The sequence below is a fragment of the Halichoerus grypus genome, chromosome 3 (assembly GCF_964656455.1).
Source record: "Halichoerus grypus chromosome 3, mHalGry1.hap1.1, whole genome shotgun sequence".
NCBI lineage: Eukaryota > Metazoa > Chordata > Mammalia > Carnivora > Phocidae > Halichoerus > Halichoerus grypus.
Window position 1 is genome coordinate 144714498 of NC_135714.1, and position 25848 is coordinate 144740345.

Here is a 25848-nt window from a genome sequence, read left to right on the forward strand (position 1 = left end):
TTTATGGATGTTACTTTTATGTACTATCCAAGAATTCTTTGCTACACCAAGACTCAAAGATTTGTTTCTATGCTTTCTTCTACAAGATTTACAGTTTTAGCTTTGCTTTTTAGGTGTATACCTCTCACATAATGTTAAATACAAACAGTAAGAGCAGATATCTTTGTCTTGTTCCCAATCTTAGGGCATGAGTATTCAATTTTCACTCCTAGGTATCATCTCAACTCTAAAGTTTTTATAAATGCCCTCCATCAACATGATGGAAATTCCTTCTATTCATTCTTTCCTAAGAGTTTTTACTATGTTTATGTGTTAAACTTTTTTCAAATGCTTTTGCTATATCTATTGATATCATGCAGCTTTTCTCCTTTACTGCTAAAATGTGGAATTGTATTTATTGATTTTCAAGTGTAAATTGACCCTGCATTCCTAGTCATTACATGTCATTCTTTTAACATATTTTATATATTGATGGTTTTGATTTATAAATATTTGGGCACACATTGTTTTTTTGCATCTGCATTCATAAGGAATATCAATGTGCAATTTTCTTTGCATGTGAAGTTTTTTTGATTTTGTTATTAGGGCAATACTGGCCACATAAAATAGATTGCGAAGTCATCTTTCATCTACAGTTTTTTTTTTTTTTTTAAGATTTTATTTATTTATTTGACAGAGAGAGACACAGCGAGAGAGGGTACACAAGCAGGGGCAGTGGAAGAGGGAGAAGCAGGCTTCCCACGGAGCAGGAAGCCTGATGCGGGGCTTGATCCCAGGACCCTGGGATCATGACCTGAGCCGAAGGCAGACGCCTAATGACTGAGCCACCCAGGCGCCCCTTTCATCTACAGTTTTCTATAAGATTTTGTATAGAGTTGACTTTATTTCTACCTTAAATGTTTGATGGATTTTATCAGTGATTCCACCGGGGTCTAGAGATGGGCAAGGTGGGGTTAATTATGAATTCAATTTCTTTAATATAAGGAGATTCAGATTGAGTGTAAAATTCTGCTTGAGTTTTCTTTGATAATTTCTATCTTTCAAGAAATTGGCCCATTTCAACTAAATTTTAAAACTTAGTGGCATTGATGTGTTCATAATATTCCTTCTTCCTTTAATGTCTGTAGTATTTGTACATGCCACTCTTACATTCCCAGTATTGATATTTTGTATTTTCTCTCTTTTTTCTTGATCAATCTAATTAGAATTTTATTAACATTACCGATTTTAGAGAATCAGATTTTTACTTTATTGACAGTTTCTAGTATTTATCAATTTTCTATTTTATTGGTTTCTGATCCTGTTATTTTCTTCCTTCTTATTCTGAATTTAATTTTCTTTCTAGTTTTTTTGATGTGGAACCTTAGGTAATTTATTTCATATGTTTTTCTTATAATATAAATATTTTAAAGCTAAAAATTTATCTTCAAACACTGTCTTAGCTGCATCCCACAAATTTTAACATGTTGCATTTTCACCTTCAGTAAATTGAAAGTATTTTCTAACTTCCTTGTGATTTATAATTTTATCCTTGGATCATGCAGAAATACATTTTTTAACTTCCAAATATTTGGGATTCTCCAGATACATTTTATCATTACTTTTGGAGTTAATTGTGTTGTAGTGAGAGAACAAATTCACAAAGAGGCACATTACAAGCCATGTTGAAGGAAACATCTCAAGGGGCTACAGGTGGGCATGGGAAAGAGTGAATGGGCAGAGGATTGAGAAAGCAAAGAAAGCCCAGTCAGAACAGCATAGCTGGGGAGTTAATCTTCTATTTTCATGTCTAAGACAGAAAGCATGATCCTAAGGACAAAGTTGAAGTTTGAGTGTAGGTTGTCAAGAGCCAAGTACCACACCTACTCGACTTCACCCTCAAAACACCTATGCAAGGTAGAATTGACTTAGAGATGAGGAAGAGTAAGGGAGATTAAAATTACTTTGTAATTTTTTAATAAAAGGTAGTTATTAGGTCAATTGCAGACTTTGATAAGAGTCCCTACATGAATTTATGAGTCCATTTAAAAAAGTATTTTCTTAAAATTTTATCTGAGAGAGACCATTAAGAAAAAAAGTAAGCATTGTATCCTAGATGTTTAAAACAACTAAATAATGGGAAATTATTTGTGGAAATAATTCCAAGGGCACAGGTTTGGTATTTTGTTGTTTTGGTTTTTTTGTTTTTGTTTTTGTTTTTACATAAAAGATACTACATTGAAAATTTTTAAGGAGTAGAAATTAAAGTTAAAATAGTAATATTAATCAAGATTTATATCTCTTGATAATGCATATTGAGAAAAAAATCATCACTTTTGGGGCACCTCTGTGGCTCAGTCAGTTAAGCCTCTGCCTTCACCTTAGGTCATGACCTCAGGGGATGGAACCCCACATTGGGTTCTCTGCTCAACAGGGAGCCTGCTTCTCCCTCTCCCTCTGTCCCTCCCCCTGCTCATGACTTCTCTCTCTCTCAAATAAATAAATAAAATCTTTTTTAAAAAATCATCATTTTAAGAAGCATAATTATTTGGTGAATTAAAGGAACATAGGCTTAGAGTTCCTTTGTCACCAAAAGCTGCCCTGCTTCCTGAGTCCCCACAGGAGCAAAGATCCAGTCATCACATAATTCTGTGCTATAAGTCTAATTTAATACTCATCTTCTCCTCAAGCGGATCTTTCAGTCCCTTCAGATTGACTTATTCACAACCACATACGAAAACACACATAGGCAGACACAAGGACTACCCCCAGCTGCGCGCTTCTCTTTTACTGACTTACCTTTTCGAATGTGGATTAGTCAGGGTTCTCCAGAGAAACAGAACCAACATAATATGAATATATGTGCACATCTGCTTGATAGGTGGCGTGAGCCAGACTCCTTACGGACGAGCCTGGGAAGGGGGTCTCTGGCACCTGCGGCACGCAGGTGTTTCTCATCACAGGAATCCCCTGCCAGCGCTGGGCTCCAGGGGAGGAGCTGCGAGATCCCGCGAGATGGGGCTCCCTCTGGGGAGAGCTGTTCACCTGCGCACCGCAGGCCTGCTTCAGCCGTCCTCTGAGCCACCTCTGACGCTCAGCACATCCCAGCCCATCCTGGCCCTGCCCTGCCGTCCAGACCCACAGCTACTCCTACATATCAAATTAAAGGAAAAAAAAAAAAAAAAAAAAAAAAATATATATATATATATATATATCTCCCTCAATCCCTCTCCCTCACTCGCTCTCTCCCTTTCCAAGTCATGTAAGACCTTATAGCAAGGATATAATAAGGAGCTCAAAATTTCCTGTAAGAGCAATGGAAAACAGTTCAAGGAGAGTGACATGATCTATCTCTGTCTAGCTAGAGAGAGAGAGAAAGAGAGAGATTTTCAGGAATTAGCTCACGTGGTCATGATGACTGGCAAACTCAGAAATCCATAAGTAGGCCTGCAAGCTGGAGTCTCAGGGAAGAGCGGCAATTGAATTCCAAGGGTGGTCTCTTGGCAGCCTTCTCTCTTCTTCAAGGGAGGTTAGCCTTTTTCTATTAAAGCTGTTAACTGACTGGATGAGGGCCACCCATATTTTGGAGAATAATGCTTTACTCAAAGCCTACTGATGTAAAAATCTCATCTACAAAATACCTTCACAAAAACATCTAGAATCATGTGTGACCTGATATCTGGGTACTGTGACCCAACAAGGCTGACACATAAAATTAACCATACAAATGGCTTCTGCATCTCCTGTCACAGTGTTACTTGTCCTTTCTGGTCTAAAAGTGACCTGGTTCCCTAATCCTATAAATCTATTCTGATCTTTTATCTGAATTCTTCTAACTGTTTTGTACTACTACTTTAGGATCTTATGCTGTGAAAAATGACATTTGAAAGCCTTAGAAAGTGTATTAGCTCACATTTTTACTTGTTATCTCTGGGTTTGTGGAATGTGAATCTCCTTGAAAACAGAGACTCTGTTGCATTTCTCCAGCACCTAACACTATGTCTTGGAAACAGTATTAAATCAAACAGCATTGAATAACTGCGATCTTTCATTCAAAAAAATTTTTATGCTCCTGCATGAGAATGCATAAGAATATGTTTCACAGGCTCATATGTATATATATGATATATATGTTTTATTCATTGATATAGCCCCAGTACCTAGAAGAGTGCCTGGCTCATATCACCTTAACAACCATTTGGTAAAGAAATTAGAAATAGTCAATGGTGCATAAGGAGGGAATTAAATACAATATAAGTTCTATGGAAGAGGGGATCTTATGCTTCTGGTATATACTCCAAGCACCTGACACAACTCTAGACATGTATTAATTGCTCATTAAATGAATTGTACTGACCCTAGCAAAAATTCAACAGATTCTCTGTATTACCAGTTACCACCTTATGGATAAGTGCTTTTATTTGCTAAAAAGAAAATCCACAATATAGGAATGGTGTTGTCAGATTATAGTAAATAAAATGAAAATAATGACTATTTCATTTTTTTATTCCAATAGAGCTTATTATGCCTCATTGGCATCTTTAACTTGAATTCTATTATTGAATCACCTCCAAACTAAAATATTGCATATTTTTAAAGTAAAACTGAATATACTCTATATATTTTAGCAAGAAATGTTAAGTTTTAAACATCTTTCAGATATCTTTGTAACCTTACAAAAAATACAACTAACATATATTTTTTTAAAGATTTTATTTATTTGAGAGAAAGAGCATGAGCAGGGAGGGGGCAGAGGGAGAGGGAGAGGGGTGGAGGGAGAGGGAGAAGTAGCTCCCCCACTGCACAGGGAGCCTGATTTGAGGCTCCAACCCAGGCTCCATCCCAGGACCCCAAGATCATGACCTGAGCCGAAGGCAGAAGCTTAACCGACTGAGCCACTTAGGCATCCCTAACATATGTTTTTTAAATATCCATTCTACACTAGTAAAATAAAAGTCAAAATTAAAATGATCAATTTCATACTTTTATAATATGTATTCCAAGAACAAACATTCAGCAGGCTTGTTTTTCTCCTTAAGTGTTTAACTTTCAATATTTAAAAAATGTATGTATTAATGTGGCTATTTGATGAAAGTTCTTAGATTACTTAATCCATTTACACAAGCTTTTTGGCGATAGGATAACCAGAAACTCCTGCTAAAAGACACTGCTGCAATGATAAAATAAAATGCATATTTTATTTAAGGTCTAATGTTTCATTAATTCCACACAAGAAAACTAAGAGCTAAAAACACAATGTTTTTAGGTTTCAATTTTTACTTATTTTCATAATGAGATCAACAGAGAAGTTGGTGTTAGAATTGGGGAAAGAAGATCATTTTATATTTACACGACTAAAATGTCCATGTAGATGACCTCTCATGCAGAGATGTGATTACATCAGTCATCTCCAAACCCTCAAGTCCATCGTTCCTATAATCCCTGTATGTGCATATTTTTATGTGCATGTGTGTGCATATATGTGCATCAAAACCAGGCTTTTTACTACATGAAATGAACATAGAAAAGGAAGTCCTAGTAGACAACTTTCTGTAATTATCTCATTTCTCTTGTAAAATTGGTAACTAATGTAATAAAAGTATTTACTTTTCCATCCATAGGACCTAATTGGTGACCTGAAGGAGAAGCTTTCAGATCACTTCAAAGATGTCATGGTTGGCCTCATGTACCCACCGCCATCTTACGATGCTCACGAACTCTGGCATGCCATGAAGGTAGTGGTCTGACACAAAAATATACCTATAATAGGGGCGCCTGGGTGGCTCAGTCGTTAAGCATCTGCCTTCGGCTGAGGTCATGATCCCAGGGTCCTGGGATGGAGCCCCACATTAGGCTCCCTGCTCAGCGGGAAGCCTGCTTCTCCCTCTCCCACTTCCCCTACTTGTGTTCCCTCTCTCACTGTGTCTCTTTCTGTCAAATAAATAAAATCTTTAAATATATGTATATATATATATATATATATATATATATATATATCTGTAATAAGTACAAGGCAGTATTTCAGTAGAGAGGAAACTGCCCTGTGATGTTGCTGTATGTGATCAGGGGTTGGGGAGGGAATATCTGAGCAAAAATAAAACAACGAAAATGTTGTGCTCAGGAGAAGTGACCCTGTTAAGAAGAGGGGCTTCTATACCTTAGTAGCTGGGATCAGCCTGTTCTTTTGCTGTACAAACTCAGATCCACTGACCCAGCTCTATGCCAAACTACCAAAAGAAAAAACTAAATAAGCTTCCAGGGTTGTTCATATTCATCTCTCCCTAGTATGTATTCATAAATTAAGCAAAAATGTTCTAAGTCATGTGAACCTCTTTAAATTATTTGTAAAAATTGGACTCACTAAGTAAAAATGGGAAACTGAGTCAGAGACAAAATATAAATGACATCTTTATTTTTGTGACCCTAAGAGTCCTTTTCAAAAACCATTGCTCAAGTGTATAAAAATTTTACTTCTGAAGAATTAAAAATAATGTCCTTACAGGAAAGTGATTTCCATGAAATAAATTGACTACAGATTTGTTAGAGACTTTGTTGGCTACGGATGGGGTACAAAAGGCTTTTTACATCTTTCCAAATACTGATATTAAACACCTGCAGAACTGTTGCAATCATTCCAATACCATGCCTGCCAATGACCAGATTACTCAACCTGTGAACAATGTGTGACAGGAAAGAGGAAAGGGGAACAAATTAAGGGAACCTGGATTTTGGCCATCATATTTGCAGATGAGAATAGACATTGTATAAAATTCATATGCATTTCAACCAATTGCTTTTTTATAAATTGCATATGGCAATTCCTACCTCTTGCAAAATGATGTGACTACAAACTATAAGAAGGAAGTCTCAGGTTACTGTTTAGATAAACTGTTATATTTTATCAGTATCACATGGAATGGTAAGGATTTATGAAACTTCCTGGAAGAGGTGTTGTCTTTATGATCACTAGCACAGAAAAATAGATGCATATAGCTGTAAGAGACCGTAGAAAGTACCCAGTCCAATGCTTAGACAGTTGGTACAAAAATCCACATTTAGGGAGAGGCAGGGAGCAGGCCCTGAAACATCTTTAGGAAACTAGCAGACCCTGGTTCTAATTTCAGCTTTCCAAAGACTGATATTCTTCTAGTAGCAAAAAAAATCAGTGTCATGAGCCTTGTTCAAACATCTTTTTCCACATTATTTAGAAATGCCTATGTTGTTTTATTCTAAATGAAGGAACAGGGTTTCAGAAAATAGTATCCTCCCAGGGTCAAGTGGCTAGTAAATAGCAGAGCCAGAACTGAATTGGGCCTATCTTTATCCCAAACACGCTTTCTTTCTCCTCTGCCGCCTCTCAGAATACCAGGAATGTTGTAAATCCTTATTATACATAAGATGCACTATTATTCCCAATACAAATGCCTTTATATTTCTCCCTTTCTCTGTATTACAGGGAGCAGGCACTGAAGAAAATTGCCTCATTGATATTTTAGCTTCAAGAACAAATGGAGAAATTTTCCAGATGCGAGAAGCCTACTGTTTGCGTAAGGAAGTATACATATGTACATATATTTTACACACATAAGCTTTATATTTTTCAAATAGCACACAAAATATTCCAGTTTATGTGTTTTTAAAAATTTTCTAAGACCCTTATATTTGAAATATCACTCACTCAGACCAATTAACTCACTAAGTAAAATTGATGATTAGGTTATCAAAACTGAACCGATTCTCTAGACAATCAAGTTAAGCAAAGTTTCCAGGAAAATAATTGCAAGTTTCTATGAGGTGAGTGTTTACATTAATTCAGGCAAGTGCCCAGCACCATGTGTAAGGATCATTTTATTTCTTACCCAGGAGAAACCAGGTATCTAGACAAAATAGAGCAAAGAACAATAACTGCTTAGCAAATTTGACAAATATGGTTAACTACTTCACTTTATGTAAATCTCGTAATCACTGTGATCTATCTTAAAATCAGATTTTTACACATTTTAAAAGTAGAAAAGTTAACTATTTTCATTTTCAAAAAGTTTAATGCCTTAAGTTGCATCGCATCATGTATTACCTCTCACTGAATGTCAAGAAACTATTCTAGACAGTTACCTCTGCTGCATTTGAGCAAGAACAAGGGGAATTTCCCAAAGGGAATGAAGTAAGAACCTTCATTTAAAATATTAAAGGAAACAAAGCACTTGGGGAAAGTGCTGGGCTGCGTAGCAGTCTATGGAAATAGAATGCAGAATTCCGAATTTTGAGAATTAGAGAATGTGCGATGACTCTCGTGTTGTTTTTCAATTTTGGAATAAAGATAATAGCTTTTTAAGAAAACAGACTTGTGCCTATGTTACTGTTAGGTGTCCACATTTCCTTGGTGGACTCTTTAGGAGATTGACTTCATCTGAGTAGAAGGCAGTAAAAGACAAAGAAATGTCAACAGATTGATTGTATTTCCTGTACTTTCCCCTCACAACTGAGGAAATAATATTAACTTACTCAAAGTATGTTGATATGTGGTTCTATAATAAATCACACCTTTAACATGGAAGTTTTTTCCTAGAATATAGCAGCAACCTTCAAGAAGACATTTACTCAGAGACCTCAGGACACTTCAGAGATACGCTCATGAACCTGGTCCAGGTATGAAATTCAAAAATTCACACCATTTTGCACTAGTAAAAAATATATATGTTTCATTTTCAAAAACTAGGACAGAAAACTCCAGTTTAAAAGTAAATTCTGTATAATAATATTTACTGAATACCAGCTAAATTCAAAGCACTATAATAGAAACTTGGCTTGGATATAGAAACAAATGAATATGAATAATGCACCATTTCTATTCTAAAAAAATCTACTATATATAAGACGATTATGATTATAGACACATACATAAATAATTATATTAGGTTCTAGCTCTCTGTCTAAAGAGCTAATAAGTAGAAATCCAGAATTTGAATTGAATCCTTTAGACTCCCAAGTGCCAGCATATGATCCTCAGCACTGCCTCTGAAAATTCTGTGGTACCATTCATCACCACAAAAGAACACTACTTCAAATTAAAATTAAAATTTGACACTTATTTTGTTTTTCTGCACTGACAAGGTGGTACGTAATTATTTCATTCAATTAGTATTTCTTGAAAACATCCCACATACTAGCATTGTAATAATATTTTTAGATATAATTAATCTTTGTTTTATGCATATTCTTAAATATGCCTGTCATCCAATTCAGCAAAGACATTCAGGAATGTAAAGAGAATCAATGTGCAGTTCTTTAGTATCAAAAAAAAAAATCTACTATCTTTTTTTTTTTTAACATATAATGTATTATTTGTTTCAGAGGTACAGGTCTGTGACTCATCAGTCTTACACAATTCACAGCAAACAATCAATCATGGAACACTACATCAAAAACTAATGATGTAATGTATGGTGATTAACATAACATAATAAAATAAAATTTAAAAAAAAAAGAAAGAAAATCTAAAAGTTCATAGCTGGGAAAAATGTCTCAAGAACCAGTATTTTGGTTTCCTTTATGTTGTATGAGTGTGTGTGTGTGTGTGTGTGTGTGTGTGTGTGTATGTGTAATGAAAGAAGCACTTCCAAATCCCCCAAACTTGGGATGCTTGGGTGGCTCAGTCGTTAAGCGTCTGCCTTCGGCTCAGGTCATGATCCCAGGGTCCTGGGATCGAGTCCTGCATCGGGCTCCCTGCTCAGCGGGGAGCCTGCTTCTCCCTTGGCCTGCTCTTCCCCCCTGCTTGTGTATTCTTTCTCTCTCTCTCTCTGACAAATAAATAAATAAAATTTAAAAAAATAAATCCCCCAAACTTTTCTCTTTATGTCAAGAACATAACCAAGTAGTTGGTAGTTAGCACAAAATTTCACTTAGAAACATTAAGTAGATAGAATTTTATACATGGGGATGTAAAATTAAGAAAAGACTTCATTGCCTTTAAAGAAAAAAGAATAAATGATAGCCCTTTTAGGGAATAAAGGTGGAAGAGCAATACCTAGAAAGAGAGCAAAAGACCAAGAAGGAGGAGACTAGGGTGAGAATGCTGCCAGAGGACCTGGGAAACCCAGGGCCCCCCACGTTCAGGAGGGGAGTCCAAATCACCAGATGAAAACATGGGATAGAACATGGAATGTTCTTTCTTCCTTTTCCCTGAGCCACTCCTGTACCAACTGCCTCTATGAGTCACTAGATTTTTTTTAACCTAAACATTTCTATGGCCACTATTGCCAAACTCTAGATATTCTTCCTTGTCCTGGATCCTCTTCTGGTTTATCCGAAGTAGTACTGTGCAGTATGTCCTCTGTGAGGGTTGTATCTCTTTCACAGCTCAATTGTGGCAAATTTAGAGATCTAGCAGTTTGTTTGCAGCTTGAGTGGCCCACTTTTCTTTAATCTGGATTCATGATGTCCTTGAAAATGTAAATATCTAAGAAACTTAGAAGAATTCTAAGGTAATTGCTTCCAGGGAATACTGTATACCACTTAGCCACACCCAAACTTCTCTCCTAGACATATTTCTCTGCATCCTTTCACTCTCCCCGACCATATTTCTTGTTTTTCACGACTTAAAGCCAGTTCCTTGAAAGTCCTCTCAGATAATAAATTTAGTCAGATACTTGCTGCAGGGGTGAGTCTTAAAAGATGTTTGCTTTTCAAATCTTCGTCAAGATTGCTTGGAGTCAGTGGTTTCCCCTTTGAACTGTTAGAGACACCAAATACCTGGACTTTCTCTCTACTCTCTTTTAGTTCTGCTTGCAAACCAGCCAATTATTTACTGAGCTCATCTCTTTCTGGTAATACATGGCCAAAAACATAAAGTAAATGCCATTTCTCAAGCTCACATGGAGACCAGAACAGGTGCTACTGATCAGAATACAGCACTCCTCCAAGAAGTGATTCAGAGACTCAGTCTCTTTCCATCTAGTGGCTAATCCAGCTTTCCACCTTCCCTCTAATTTCATCATGCCTGTCCTCAATCTACAAAAACAGAAAAACACTGGAGCATTGTTCCTGGGAATTTTTATGGGCCTCGCTGTGATGTCTATCACTTTTGCTCACATTTCGTTGGCTAGACCTCCATCAGATAACTCCCCTTAATATCAAGGGTCGCTGTAAAATATATCCAGTTGTTTGTTCTCAAAGATGAAACAAGTTTGGAGATCAGCTATCAATGTGAAAATGAGACTTAAAAAGCTGCAACCAAAACAGGCCAGTGAGCAACAGAAGATGGAAGAATGAAGACATTTATGGCAATAAACAGGAAATCTATGAGGATGACTATTTTGGGCACAAAATAGAGAATGTCCCAAGGGATAGCAATGAATTAAAAAAGAAACAAATAAAATGTCCGGCATTATTTCTTAAAAGTACTTTAAAGGGTAAATGTCTTTGCATTTTTCTTCATGCTTTAAGTTTTTTGACATAACCGTATTGTGTCACCATTTTTGATCTTTAAAAGATGACTGTTTGAAAGTTTCTTGGCCCTACTTCTAATCTTACCTGTAGAATGATGATGTTCATCATACTATATACTATGTAATAGTATACAATTTTAATCTGAATATATTAGCTATATTTTAAATTTCTATATAACTAATCCTATCATGGATAATTAATTCATATGAGATGAACAAAAACCCAACTCCATTTTAATCTTTTATTCCTTCTGTTTTGTTTTCAGCCTTGATAAACTATGTATGTGTAAAAAAATATCAGTCCAACATTTACCTATATTTGATTGATTGATTGCTGAGTTGTTCCAACAAGCAAATTTCAGAAAAGCTAGTATGAAAGCTAGTATGGGAGTAATCAGTTCCCATCAAGCCTCTGATTGACCCTACTCTTCAAAGCCTCCTTCTGCTCCATGGGAATTGCTCTCCTCCGAGCCTGTTTTATGTATTTCTAGTCTATCTTACCATATAATGTGGGATGTGTATACATACCCACCTATCCCAGTAGCTTCAGTTTCCCAATCATGAGAACTATGTCCTATTCAACTTTATAGTCTTAGAACAAGGGTCTGTGTATGATACGTGGAAACCAAGTCAGATTTTTTGGAAATAAATGCTGCAAAGAACAAATTCTTTAAAAAGTCTGAGTGAATAAAGAATAACAAGGAAACAAGGAAGCATTCAGTATGGGAAAGAAAATACAGAATATTCCCCAGCTATTCAGGAAAACACACCCATAGCCATATGCTGATTTTTTCCCGAAATTACAAATTCAAATATTTACCTTACAGAGATTTCTATTTTTTAATTCTACAAAGCTTAGTTTTTTAAAAAACAAAGTTTTTTAAAATTTTCTGAAGTTAAAGTATTGTATTACTGTACACAAGAAAGATAAAAATTAAGAATTATTTCTACCTTGTCTAAAACTAGTCTGTATACAAAAATAGTTAAAGTGAGAGCATGACTATTATTAATGAATTTTTCTTCTAAGATATCAATGGCAGTGAATTACTACTTCATTTTCCTTCTTTTCTTACTTATGTTATTTTGCTGTCTTCTTCATTTGGGGTGGATTAACATGTCCAATCAAACACGGGTGGTATGGTTTCCCTTAATATACATTTGTTATGATTAAAAACTTCATGTTGGGGCACCTGAGTGGCTCAGTCATTGAGCGTCTGCCTTCGGCTCAGGTCATGATCCCAGGGTCCTGGGATCAAGCCCCGCATCAGGCTCCCTGCTCCGTGGGAAGCCTGCTTCTCCCTCTCCCACTCCCTCTGCTTCTGTTCCCTCTTTCGCTGTGTCTTTCTCTGTCAAATAAATAAATAAAATCTTTAAAAAAAAACTTCATGTTGTACTTCACACATATTTTGTGTGATTGAATTCAAGAATTAATAAATATATTAGATTGGAGCACTAACTCTCCATTCATTACCAGACAACATGGATTTTACTTCTTTTTTATCCTTTTTATGCAGTATGGGTGTGTGTGCCCAAGTTATTATCAGTTTTGAATTAGGAATAAAAATTCCTAAGGAAAACATTGTTGAGGAAGCCAAGTATTAACTGCACCAGATCAAGGAGAGATTGGTAATTTGGACTGACTGGATTTCTTCAAATTGTTCACTTGAAAAAGGTGATATAGTACTAAGCAAATCCACTGATTTTCAATTAAATTAAAAAATTTCAGGAGCTCCTGGAGGGCTCACTCGGTTAAGTGTCTGCCTTCAGCTTGGGTCATGGTCCCAGAGTCCTTGTGATGAGCACCCAATGTCTTATGGAAGTGTTGAATCATTGTGTTGTGTACCTGAAACTAATATTATACTGTATATTAACTAACTGGAATTTAAACAAAAACTTTAAAAAAATTCTCTCAATTTAAAAAGGTCATAATTTTTTAATTTTCAACTAATGATGCTACAAAATATAAATTAAAACAACAGTTTCCCAGTCAGAAATTCATATTGGCATAGGCATTGCCCCTAATAAAGGAAAGCCAACGGTCCCATTGTAAATCCATGAGTTGCATCCTAGTATCAAACAAGTTTTTATTTTCTTAATATCCAAATAGAAATTTATTTCAATTTATTGATGAAAAATATACATTCTCTGGTAGGAAACAATATGTATTTTATTAGGATAACTTTGCATTCCATTAAAGCTATATCACAGTCCAGCTTCTGCTCCCGAATCCTGCTTCCTTCCTCTCCCTTCCGTAAGTGTTTCTCCCAAGCCCACTCCATAATAAATAAGACACGTGCTGATCTCCATCTCGGAGTCAGCTTTCCAAGGAACCCAAAGGCTATACCCCCTCCTTGTAGAGACAAGGATACCCAGACTTAGAGGGATTACCATTACACATCTACTGAATGAGAGGGCCGATATGAAAAGAGGCCTAAGTACGCTATCACCCCATTGTTTAAATCTAATTTCTCCTGTCTTCAACCCCATTTGACTCCACTCCAGTTCTACTTCTATTTTGTAAAATGTCAATGACCAGTATGCAAATAACCTCTTAATATCTCTGTGCCTCGTAAATGGTTGAGCTATAAACCACTTAAAAGTACTGACATCTCAGAATCAAGATTGCAGTGGATTTTTTTAAAGCAAAGATTCTTATATTCCAGAAAAAAAAAAAAAAAACACCACACAGTTCTGAAAATTACGCATGACAGAAAATAAGTCATGGGGGAAATAATCAGTGAACAATGTTTTCTTAGTGTAATAGGGCAATCAATCGTATTCATAATTGCAGTTCCTTTTCTGTGAAATTAAACAATGCTTTATTATTGATAAAGTCTATATGTGAGTATGTGCATTTGTATATAAAGTAATATTATCTATATAGATATACATATTTTAAAACAACGCACTAATTTACGTCATCATGGGGTTTTATCTAATTTGGATTATGACTTTATAGTATAAAGTATTATTTATTAACTTCAATTTCTAGGGTTGGAACATTAAATTGTGTTTGTGTGTTTAACTTAGAAATAGCTTTTCAATGTAATAAAGTTTTCCTTCCAATAGAGAATATCAAAAAATGAGGGTGAACAGAGACCTAGATTTTATAAGAAGCCAAGGAAAATTAATAAAGTTTACTTAAAAATTAAAAACTTATAAGGTTTCACAGTACATTTCTCTTTTTTTTCTTTTAAGATTTTATTTATTTGATAGAGAGAGACACAGAGAGAGAGGGAACACAAGCAGGGGGAGTGGGAGAGGGAGAAGCGGGCTTCCCGCTGAGCGAGGAGCCCGATGCAGGGCTCGACCCCAGGACCCTGGGATCATGAACTGAGCCGAAGGCAGACACTTAACGATTGAGCCACCCAGGCGCCCACAGTACATTTCTCTTAAAATGTAAAACACACTCTACAAGTATAAAATAATATGCATTTCATAGAAAATACTTAAATTACAATAGAAAATGGAAGTAAAAAGAGGTATCTTAGTATAATCTCCTTTAATAGTCTTTTTGAAGATCAGAGGTCTCATGGTAATTCATAATGCTTATGCATAAATAATTATATATATAATTAAATGTATAATTTCTTTTAGATTTTTTTAATATTTTGAAGATTTTCCCATTGACTCCCAACTTCTACATTAGTGGCTCTTCAGTTTTGAGCCTCTGATTTAACATTCGGATTAGTAAATCTAGAAAGTTGGGAAAAGATAAAAAGTGAATTAGGGAACTGAAAAAGTTTATCACTTCCCCTGACCACTATCTGTGGTATACACCACTTGAAAGAGAATCTGTCTAGACATTTTACAAAAAGGAAATGGAATTCCTTCCTAAAGGTTGTGCAGTTTAGACTGATGAGTTGCAACCAGATAACTGAGGGCTACTTCCGTGTAAACAAGTCTCTTCTACCCTATAGTTGGGATCATTATTCTCTCTCTCAATCTCTGTCTCTTTCTCTCTCTATTTCTGTCTGTCTCTGTCTTTCTTTTTCTCAATTTCCCTCATATATTTATATATATAAATGATAGATATTCTCTGTGTAAAACAAGGTATATATCTACATATCTTTTCCTCTTAACCATAGTATAAGTCAGCTGTATGTTCTTTATTATTTTACCTTCTTGAGATTCAGATTAGGGAGATTTACTTTGTAAATTAAGGAATATGAACCCATTATTCTCTTAATTCCCTCTCAATACAAATATCCTAAAATTCTTCAATTATTGTAATTACATCCACTACTTCTCTCTGCATTTTATTTGATTTTCAGAATCAAAGTAAAGACTGTCTTTGGCTTTCATCTTTTTAACATCATGAAAATCAGGCACACCTCTTTTGTGAATTAATAGAGATTAAGGGAATTGGAGCATAGGCGCCTTAAGATATTCATGAAATGGAAAGTGTTGAAAATTATTGTCATATTTTCTGGGAGAGAAGATTTTTTACTTAATCTTTAAAGTATTTTCCAAAAAGGATATTTCTAATAAGGAAACAACTCAGCCAGAACACCTTCTTGAAAACTAATGCCAATCATTAAACGTGCTTACAACATTTCATGCATGCTTTTATTAACTAGATTTACGCTAGATCTAATTATCTGTCAAATAATAAAAAATTAATCACTTGGAGACTAATTAATCAGTATGTGCAAATCACACTGGAGATGATAAATGTTTTCACAGAAGGAGAGGAAACGACCCAATTGGATGCTTACTCTTCATCTTAGCTGTTAGGATTTTCCTTACAATGGTTTCTCAAACTTGTACAGTGAGATTTCTGGGGATGTTATTGCCATCAGATTTCAGTGATCATCTGTAGTCAACTTACCTGTTTCAAATATTTTCAGCTAGGTTTTCGTTCCCTTAATTTCTTCTTTCCACAGTTTTATTTTGCCCCAACCCAGATTCTGTACTCATTTATGCTATTTCTCTAGCATTTACATCAGTTGCACACACCATGCTGCTCTCTTAGGCTTTTTACATGACAAACCAGCTTGACTCTGCCTCTGTGGAAAAAGCTAAATCACAATTTACTTATTCACATTTTTTAATCCACCAGTCTGCTTAAAGTGCTTTTGGTAATTAACTGCACAAAGAAATGAACAGACAAGCACCATTTCAAGTTCAATGTCAAAACTTTTGTTTCAAAAAATATTTCAGATACAGAGAACTTCAGAAAATTCTTAAATATTTCTCACAAACTTTGTAAGGGTAGGTGTTTACTTAGCTATGTAGTTTAATTGGAAATCACTCAAAATTTCAATGATCCATAAAATTTTCCTACATCTACTAACTGATTTTTTTTATTATTTATTTTAATTCCAGTGTAGTTAACATATGGTGTTATATTAGTTTCAGCTCTCAATATAGTGATTCAACAATTTCATATATTGACTCAATACTCCTCAAGATAAGTGTATTCCTTATTGGCTAACTGAACATAATAATAAAAAAAAAATAAGTGTACTCTTAATCCCCTTCACCTATTTCACCCATCCCCCACCCCCACATCTCCTCTGGTAACCATCCATTGGTTCTCTATAGTTAAGAGTCTGTTTTTTTTATTTGTCCCTTTTTTTTTTTTTGCCTTTGTTCATTTGTTTTGTTTCTTAAATTCCATGTGTGAGTGCAATCATGTGGTATTTGTCTTTCTCTGTCTGGCTTAGCATTATACTCTCTAGCTCCATTCATGTCATTGCAAACAGTAAGATCTCATTCTTTTTTATGCCTGAGTTAATATTCCATTGTGTATATACACCACATCTTCTTTATCCATTCATCTATTGATGGATACTTGGACTGCTTCCATAGTTTGGCTGTTGTAAATAATGCTGCAATAAACATAAGAGTGCATATATCCCTCCAAATTAGTGTTTTCATATTCTTTAGCTAAATACCCAGTAGTGTGATTAATGGATTGTAGGGTAGCTCTATTTTTAATTTCTTGAGGAACCACTATACTATTACACAGTGGCTGCACCAGTTGGCATTCCTACCAACAGTGCATCAGGGTTCCTTTTTCTCCACATCCATGCCAACACTTGTTTATTGAGGTTTTTATTTTAGCCATTCTGACAGGTGTGAGGTGATATCTAATTATGGTTTTGATTTGCATTTCCCTGATGATGAGTGATGTTGAGCATCTTTTCATGCATCTATTGGTCATGTGGATGTCTTCTTGGGAGAAGTGTCTGTTCAGGTCTTCTGCCCATTTTTTAATTAGATTACTTGGGTTTTTTGGTGTTGGGTTGTATAAGTTCTTTACGTCTTGGATACTAACCCTTTATTGGATATGTCATTTGGAAATATCTTCTCCCATTCAGTAGGTTGTCTTTTAGTTTAGTTGGTTGTTTCCTTCAGTGTGCAGAAGCATTTTATTTTGATGTAGTCCCAATACTTTATTTTTTGCTTTTGTTTCCCTTGCCTCAGGAGACATATCTGGAAGGATGTTGTTATGGCCAATATCAGAGAAATTACTGCCTGTGCTCTCTTCTGGAATGTTTATGGTTTCATGTCTCACATTTATGTCCTTAATTCATTGAGTTTATTTTTGTATATGGTGCAAGAAAGTGGTCTAGTTTCATTCTTTCACATGCAGCTGTCCAGTTTTCCCAATACCATTTGTTGAAGAGACTGTCTTTTTCCCATTGGATATTCTTTCCTGCTTTGTTGAAGTTTAATTGACCAAGTAATTGTGGATTTATTTCTGGGCTTTCTATTCTGTTCCTTTGATCTACAGAAATCTGTTGCATTTCTATTACACTAATAATGAAGCAGCAGAAAGAGAAATTAAGAAAACAATGACATTCACAATTGCACAAAAAATAATAAGATACCTAGGAATAAACTTAACCAAGGAAGTGAAAGACCTATACTCTGAAAAATGTAAAACATTGATGAAAGAAATTGAAGAAAACACAAAGAAATGGAAAGACATTCCACGCTTATGGATTGCAAATATTGTTAAAATATCTATACTACCCAAAGCAATCTACAGATTTAATGCAATCCCTATCAAAATACCAACAACATTTTTTCATAGAACTAGAACAAACAATCTTAAAATTTATATGGAACCACAAAGGACCCCAAATAGTGAAAGCACTCTTGAAAAAGAAAAACAAAAGTGGAAGTATCATAATTCTAGACTTCAAGTTATATTACAAAGCTGGAGTAATACAACTGATCTTTGAATTCCGCTATCTAAAAATCATTTCTTTAGCTTTCCTACATTCATTTAGTATTGATTCAATTAGTATTTGTCAAGTGCCTGCAATGTGCCAAGCATGATTCTAGGCAATAGGGAATTGTCAATGAACAAAAGAGACAAGGACCTCATCAGTGTTTAAGAAGCTTACAATCTAGTGGGGGAATAGGAACAATTCAAGAGAAATCTAATGAACAGTTACATTATATAGAATGTTAGAAGGCAGTGAAAGATATGGCAGAGCAGGATAATGGGGATAGAAATTGTTGGACTGGGCATAGTAGGTAGATTGCAATATTACATAGGTTGGTCAGGGAAATCTCATTGAGAAGATGAGATATGAGCAAACATCTGGAAAGAATGTGTCAGCAAATGAATGGTAATAATAGGGCATTCCAGGCAAAGGGAAAGTTAGGGGAACGTTCTAAGGCAAGGGAGTGGCTGACAGTTGTGAAGAATAGCAAGAAGGCCAGCTGGTGCCTTCTGAGCAAACCAAGAAAATGTTCTATAGTAGTGGTGAGTAATGTCAGAAAGTTCAAATCTGTGCCTTGTAAGGACTTTTGCTTCTGCTCTGAATGAAATGGAGAGAGGAAAATCATTACTGGATTTTGAGAAAAGGAATGATATGATTTTTTTTTAATATGTACAGTTTGTTGCATGGCAGTTATACCTCAATAAACCTGTTCATTAAGAAAACCAAACTCAATAACAAACCAAAGACTCTAATAACAAGAAAAAAGATATTTGTACATACATTTCACCAAAGATAAAGGGATGACTAGTATGTGAAAAGATGTTCAACATCATTGGTCTTTAAAATTATTGGTCTACTTTGAGAAAAGACATACACACAGAGACAACTCATTTAAATAAAAAAAATATTCACACTAGATGCAATGTTGAGGAAAAAGTAGGGAGACAGGATAGAAACAAGCCTGTAAGGATGCTATATCAGCAAAAAAAAAAAAAAAAGTCAAAATACAATATTAATTTGGACCTATAGGAAAGCTCTGGTAGTGATGAAAAGTGCCCAGATTCTGCATGTATTTTGAAGGTAGTGTCGATATTATTTCTTGAGGAACTGGATGTAGGATATAAAGTAAAAAAGAAGAAATAAAATGTTACTCAGTTTTTTAGTCTGAGCAGTAGGAACAGTGGAGTTGTCATAAACTGAAATGTGGAGGGTTATGGATATAAGAGGTTTTTAAGTTGGAGGGAGATCAGGAGATAGATTTTGAACATGTTGTGTCTAATATGTATATTAGAAATCCAAGTGAGGATGTTTGGTTGGCAAGTGGAATATATGCCCCTGACATTCAGATGGTAGATCTAAGCTAGTGATGTAAAATTGGGTATCATTACAACATAGATGGAATATAAAGCCACATGAACAGTAAAGATTAACAAGGGAAGGATTGTACATGCAGACAAGAGCAGTACTAAAAACTGAGTACTACAACTTTCCAGTATTAAGAGATTGAAAAGTAAAAGGGGGACCAATACACAAGATGGAGAATGAGTAACCAGGGAAGTAGAAAGAAGGAAAATGAGAGTGCAGAATCCTGGAAGCCCAGTGATGAAGGCATAGCAAGGAGGAAAGAGTGAGCAATTGCATCAAATCCTACTGATATAGGTCAAATAAGATGAAGACTATGAATTGCCATACTAATGTTTTTGATACTGATATTCAAAAGAGTTCAAAGGAGAAGAAAAATGCCACGGTTTTAAGTTTTAAGGTGGAATAGGCAAAGTCATCAGAAGATGGGATGAAGCACTCTTGACTATGAGTAAAAGAGAAAAGGCTCAACTAGAGATGGAATGAGAGTGGGCCTATGGAACTAAAGGACAGCCTGATGTCAAAATTCCACCAAAGCAAAACCATTTCTGAAGTGGAATTATGGCTATTGATTGAAATAGCAATGCTTCAGACATAAAGAAATCAGCAACAGTAAAACATGGCCTTGACGAAACTTATGTAACTAATTAGAACTGGTTACTGTTGTAAAGGAAGAGTCAACAGGAACATTCAAGAAGTTGGATATTGTTTATTCAATCCCCAACTTTTAAGATACGTAATCCATTATGATTCCCTAAAATTTGAAATATTTTACTACATTTGTGTAAAATATTGGTTAAGGAGAACTGGCTTTCCTTTTACCTCATGTTTTAAACTAAAAGGTTCAATAAAAATGTATCCAGTGTCTTGAAAAAAAAAAATTTGTATCAACTTTTCCTTAGGGGGACACCTCTAAGTGATACACAACTTCTAAGTTATAATTAAAACATATTAAATTTTCCAGGGGTACAAATTTACTCACAAAAGTATGTAGTTTATTTATTTCTCTATGAATAAATTGATCTTTCTCATATGCTTCCAGCTTTGGATTAGCAAGGAAGAAAGCCTAATATTTAATTTAATAAACAAATTTAATTCATACAATACTTTGAATAGTCAATGTGAGTACCTGTTCAATATCATTTACACAGTTATTGATTTAAATACTCAACTCTCAGATTTCTGGCCCTGTTGGTGGAGAGGCATTTGTGTGTGGTTTAGGAGATATCTTTATGAGAGTGATAGTGCCTCAGATCGTGAAGATATTTTCGGCATCCTTGCTCATCTTGACTATGGAATGGTAGTTCTGAACAACTCTGGACATGCAGCTGATGAAATATAGATGTCCAGGGTATGAACATTTCTCATTATCAGCTTCCAAACCATGCAGCTTGTTAACTTATGATCCTTTTTCTGTCTCAATTTGGTCAGAGCCGAGTAACCTTCTATGATGGTTTAGCCTCATCTTTACTCTCACTGGAGCTGAAGAATCCCCTAAGTTCTAGGTCCCACACAGTCTGCCAATGTGGTCTACTTTATAGCTCTTGGCTACTGGAACAGTCTCTCCCTGCCATGGTCATAAACGACTCCATCTGTCAAGCTCCCCAGCCAGGTTCTCAGCTAGCATGCAAGTTCCTCCATCAGGAGCAGATAAGAAATTTGGGACCCATTAATGCTACTTAGGGATTGAGGTCAATTCAAAAAAGTTGTATTTAGGACTTTCCTCAGCCTGATCTTGCTATATCACTGAGTTCCTTGCAATGTGGGGCTATTTCCGAGTCCAAAATGATGATGGGAGCAGAAGCCACTGTATTCTCAGTGTTCTCTCAGCCTAGGAAAGAAAGAAGAAAGAAAAAAGAAAGAAAGAAAGAAAGAGAGAGAGAGAGAAAGAAAGAAAAGAAAGAAAGAAAGAAAGAAAGAAAGAAAGAAAGAAAGAAAGAAAGAAAGAAAGAAAGAAAGAAAGAAAGAAAAGGGAAGGGGAGAGGAGAGAAGGGAAGGGAAGGGAAGGGAAGAGAAGAGAACAGAAGAGAAGAGAAGAGAAAGAAGAGAAGAGGAGAGAAGAAGAGAAGAGAAGAGAAAGAAGAGAAGAGAAGAGAAGAAAAGAGAAGAGAAGAGAAAAAAACATTCCCTCCAGATCTCAACCCAAAGGAACATTAAATGAACTATCTGATCACATATCTCTCCTAACTCTTCCCTCCACCCCTTATAGTCATAATCCTTGGAGACCAGAAGCTCCTGCACTGGCTAGCCCTCCTTCCATCCTGTTTGCAATGGACATCTCTGATCAACTTGACCATGTCTGTTCTTTATATGATAAATGGGTGGAGCAGTGGGCATGATACAAATTTGTAAAATATTCTTACTCCACAAAATCTGGATTTCATTATTATTTTATTGTTGCATGTATCCTATTTGACAAGTCAGAAACTGAATATTAACTCATTCTTTCTCTCTGAATTTTCACTCTAAAATGTTAAATCCATTTGTACTACCCACTGCCAGGCCTTGGATGCTCAGTTTGATGGGAAGAAGAAACTGCACAGAAGAGTGAAAAACATTTCAACATCTTTGAAAGATGACCACTGGTGCAAAGAAAAGATAAAACCCACATTTTTTAAAAAGACCTATGTTTCATATAGTATTCAACAAATGTAAACTCCAAATAATGATAGAATTTTCTTAGGAATTACCAATGTATTTGGTGGTTCAAAGATTTTTGTCCCAATAATCCTATATGGGTTGTTAATTAAGAAAATTTATAAAGGAAAACCTGTGCTTATTTTACAGGGAACCAGAGAGGAAGGATATACGGACCCTGCTCTGGCTGCTCAGGATGCAATGGTAACAAGAACCAGAGCTCAGAGTGACTATGAAACCCTTTGTTAAAATGGTCTGGGGTGGTTACGGGGCTACTTCCTAGCGGTATGATGTTTCAGGTCCTGTGGGAAGCCTGTCAGCAGAAGACAGGGGAACACAAAACCATGCTGCAAATGATCCTGTGCAACAAAAGTTATCAACAACTGTGGCTGGGTAATTATTAATCAGGTTTCTTTTCAGCTACTTAACTGATAGTATAATAGGAAGCAGGTAGTTAATTGGAAGGGAGAAAAAGGGAAATATTACACATAGAGGAAAGCCAGTCATCACAAAGGTACTTATTTTGAATTACATTTATACAGACATGTCTCATCTAATGACATTACTAAGGAATAAAATTTTCTTATAATTTTATTTTTTCCAAAAACTGAATTATATAAACTTTAAATACTGAATCTTTTAAAATCATCTCTGTTTCTGATGGAGAACTTACTCAAATAAATTAGCTATTTTCTATTAGGCATATTATATGTTTTCTTGAAGAGAATATAGTAAACATGGTTTAATTCGTCCATTACAAGTCAAAGAGATTATTATTAATGTCATGATTTGTGTGAAGCTGCCATATTTGTCTTAGAGGTGCACTCATATTAGTTTGCACATTGTTTGACCTCTATACTTTTCTGTTTCTTTTAGTTAAAAAAATTGTTTTATGTTTTTTTCTACATAAATAAAACGCTATAAAAAATTGTAAAAGACAGCCTACTCCAACTCAACCTGTACCCCTATACTTTATTTACTTTCACTATTTGTAGCAATCTAATCAATATTTATATTTTAAATTTATAATATTTATATTTTAAATTTATAATATGTACAAAATCTCCTTTGAATTATATCAATTTGTTGAAGTTTTCCAGGAATTTCAAAATATTTCTGGGCAAGACATGGTAGATGCCATTAATGAATGCTATGATGGATACTTCCAAGAGTTGCTAGTTGCAATTGGTAAGTAATAATTTACTTGGTGCACAGCAGACCTTTGGTGTATAGCAGACCTTTCATTCCACAATAAATGCCGATTAGCTTGATTGAATTAAAGATGCATGACTTTGCTCTTCATTGAGTCACTTTCCCCTGAAGTTAATTATTTAGTAAGGATGTTAACTCTATAGAGGAAAGTACATTAACTCCTGATACAATGCACTAAACTGGCAACTTGGTAACTTTAATGAACAAATACCCTTCTCTAATAGTTGGTTCAACTTTCATACTGGGAAACTGAATTCTCAGATATTCTCTCAGGTAACTGGGATCTCATACCTTTAAATTCATTTTATATGTACTGATTTCCATTCTCTTGTTAAAGAGCAGATAAATGCTAGAAATATGGCTCCCTTTTCTCCAAGAGGAAGAGTTTTGTTTTTTTTTTCATCATCTTTAATATTTTGCCTTTAGGGGTAAGTTCTACCATAAAAATTTACCAGGTTGTTACTCGGTAGTGATTTCTGCAGGCTACTGTGAGAGAGACATACCTCCATCTCTTTCCTAAGGAAAGATATCTTCCCATAGAGAGGAAAACAGTGGGAGCTATCCATAATGACTACTATTAAACTACCCATGCTGTACCTTGTGCTGTGCTATGACTTGACAGCATACATTGTAGGAACTACAAATGAAGGGTCTTTGTGAAATATCCCCAGACAGAACACACATCAAGTAATCACTTATATTTGTTGGATAAATGTATGTTATGATTTTCCATTCCTAGAATGGCACAAACAGACATGGGCATTGGAGATAGTAGGGAACAGAATTTTTATAGCTTAGTTTGTAAAGGAGTTTTAAGCGAGGGTTCCATTAAAAAGGTTTGGTGGGTTCTATGAAATCCTTAAAACAGTATACAATATATGAATATGTGTGTGTTTTTCTGAGAATATGGTGCATTTATTGTGGCTAATTCTCAACATAATTTAATAACCACGTATCACATCACAACTCATTTAACAACAAAGGCCCAAGGAGGTTAATTGACTACTTCAAAGTCTATCAACTAATGAACAATAAAGTTATGAAAAGAACTCATGTCATCTGAATTTCAAGATAGCTCTTTCCGCTATAGACCATACCACAAACAAAGCAGTGGGTGAGAGGAAATAAGGAAATGAGAAATACCAAAAAAAAATTTAACTGATTCATTCATTTATTCCATAAACATTTATTGAGTCATCTACTATTCTCTCTATTGATTCAGGCCCTGCAAATGGAACAGTAAAACAACAAAAATAACACCAAAACTCCTTCTCCTCAAAGTGCGCCACATTCTAGCAGTGACTCAAGAGTGCTATGAGGTTCACAGTTATAAATAAAAGTAAAAGATGAAGGCATGGTCTTACAATCTAAAATTATCATTTGAACTATAGAGAAAGCACTGTTGTGATGACTTTATTTTGCCCAAAAGTTATAGCCTCACATATGTTACTCGTTTATTTATTAACTTATTTACTTATTCAAATAAACATTATTGAATGTCAATAATCATCAACTGACCTCCATCAAGGACAACAGTTCACTAGGCTGTAAGTGGTTCTAATGCCATAATGCTTTTGATAAGATGACTCCTAACACTGGTCCAGGCCTCTTATCGCCCATCCATTTTTCTTTTTTTTAAGAGACCTCAGATTTGGGGTGCCTGGGTTGCTCAATTGGTTGAGCATCCAACACTTGGTTTCGGCTCAGGTCATGATCTCAGGGTCGTGAGATCCAGCCCCATGCAGCAGGCTCCACATTCAGTGGGGAATCTGCTTGAGATTCTCTCCCTCTGTCCCTTCCCCCACCCACTCTCTGTCTCTGTCTCTCTTTCTCTCTTTCAAATAAATTTAAAAATCTTTAAAAAGAAGAGAGAAGGACGTCAGATCTATTCATAAGTCTACAAGGGATTTAAAAATAGTGTTTGGGAAAATGAATCAATTGCATATTGAATTCTATAATAATAAAAATCTATAATAGTGGTGATAACCTGGGTCTCTTTGAAGCTTTATTTAACTTTCAGATAAAAGGGA

At 35.3% G+C, this 25848-nt stretch overlaps 1 protein-coding gene across 1 annotated transcript in view; it reads left to right on the plus strand.

Moving 5' to 3' along the window:
* The window catches only part of ANXA10 (annexin A10), an 87954-nt gene that overhangs the window by 55575 nt on the left and 6531 nt on the right, over positions 1 to 25848 (plus strand). Inside the window, exons 5-10 of the mRNA XM_078068248.1 lie at positions 5601 to 5714; positions 7436 to 7526; positions 8546 to 8625; positions 22757 to 22810; positions 22906 to 22999; positions 23699 to 23794. Of these exons, the coding sequence (XP_077924374.1) occupies positions 5601 to 5714; positions 7436 to 7526; positions 8546 to 8625; positions 22757 to 22810; positions 22906 to 22999; positions 23699 to 23794 (529 nt within the window). The remainder of the gene's footprint in view (positions 1 to 5600; positions 5715 to 7435; positions 7527 to 8545; positions 8626 to 22756; positions 22811 to 22905; positions 23000 to 23698; positions 23795 to 25848) is intronic.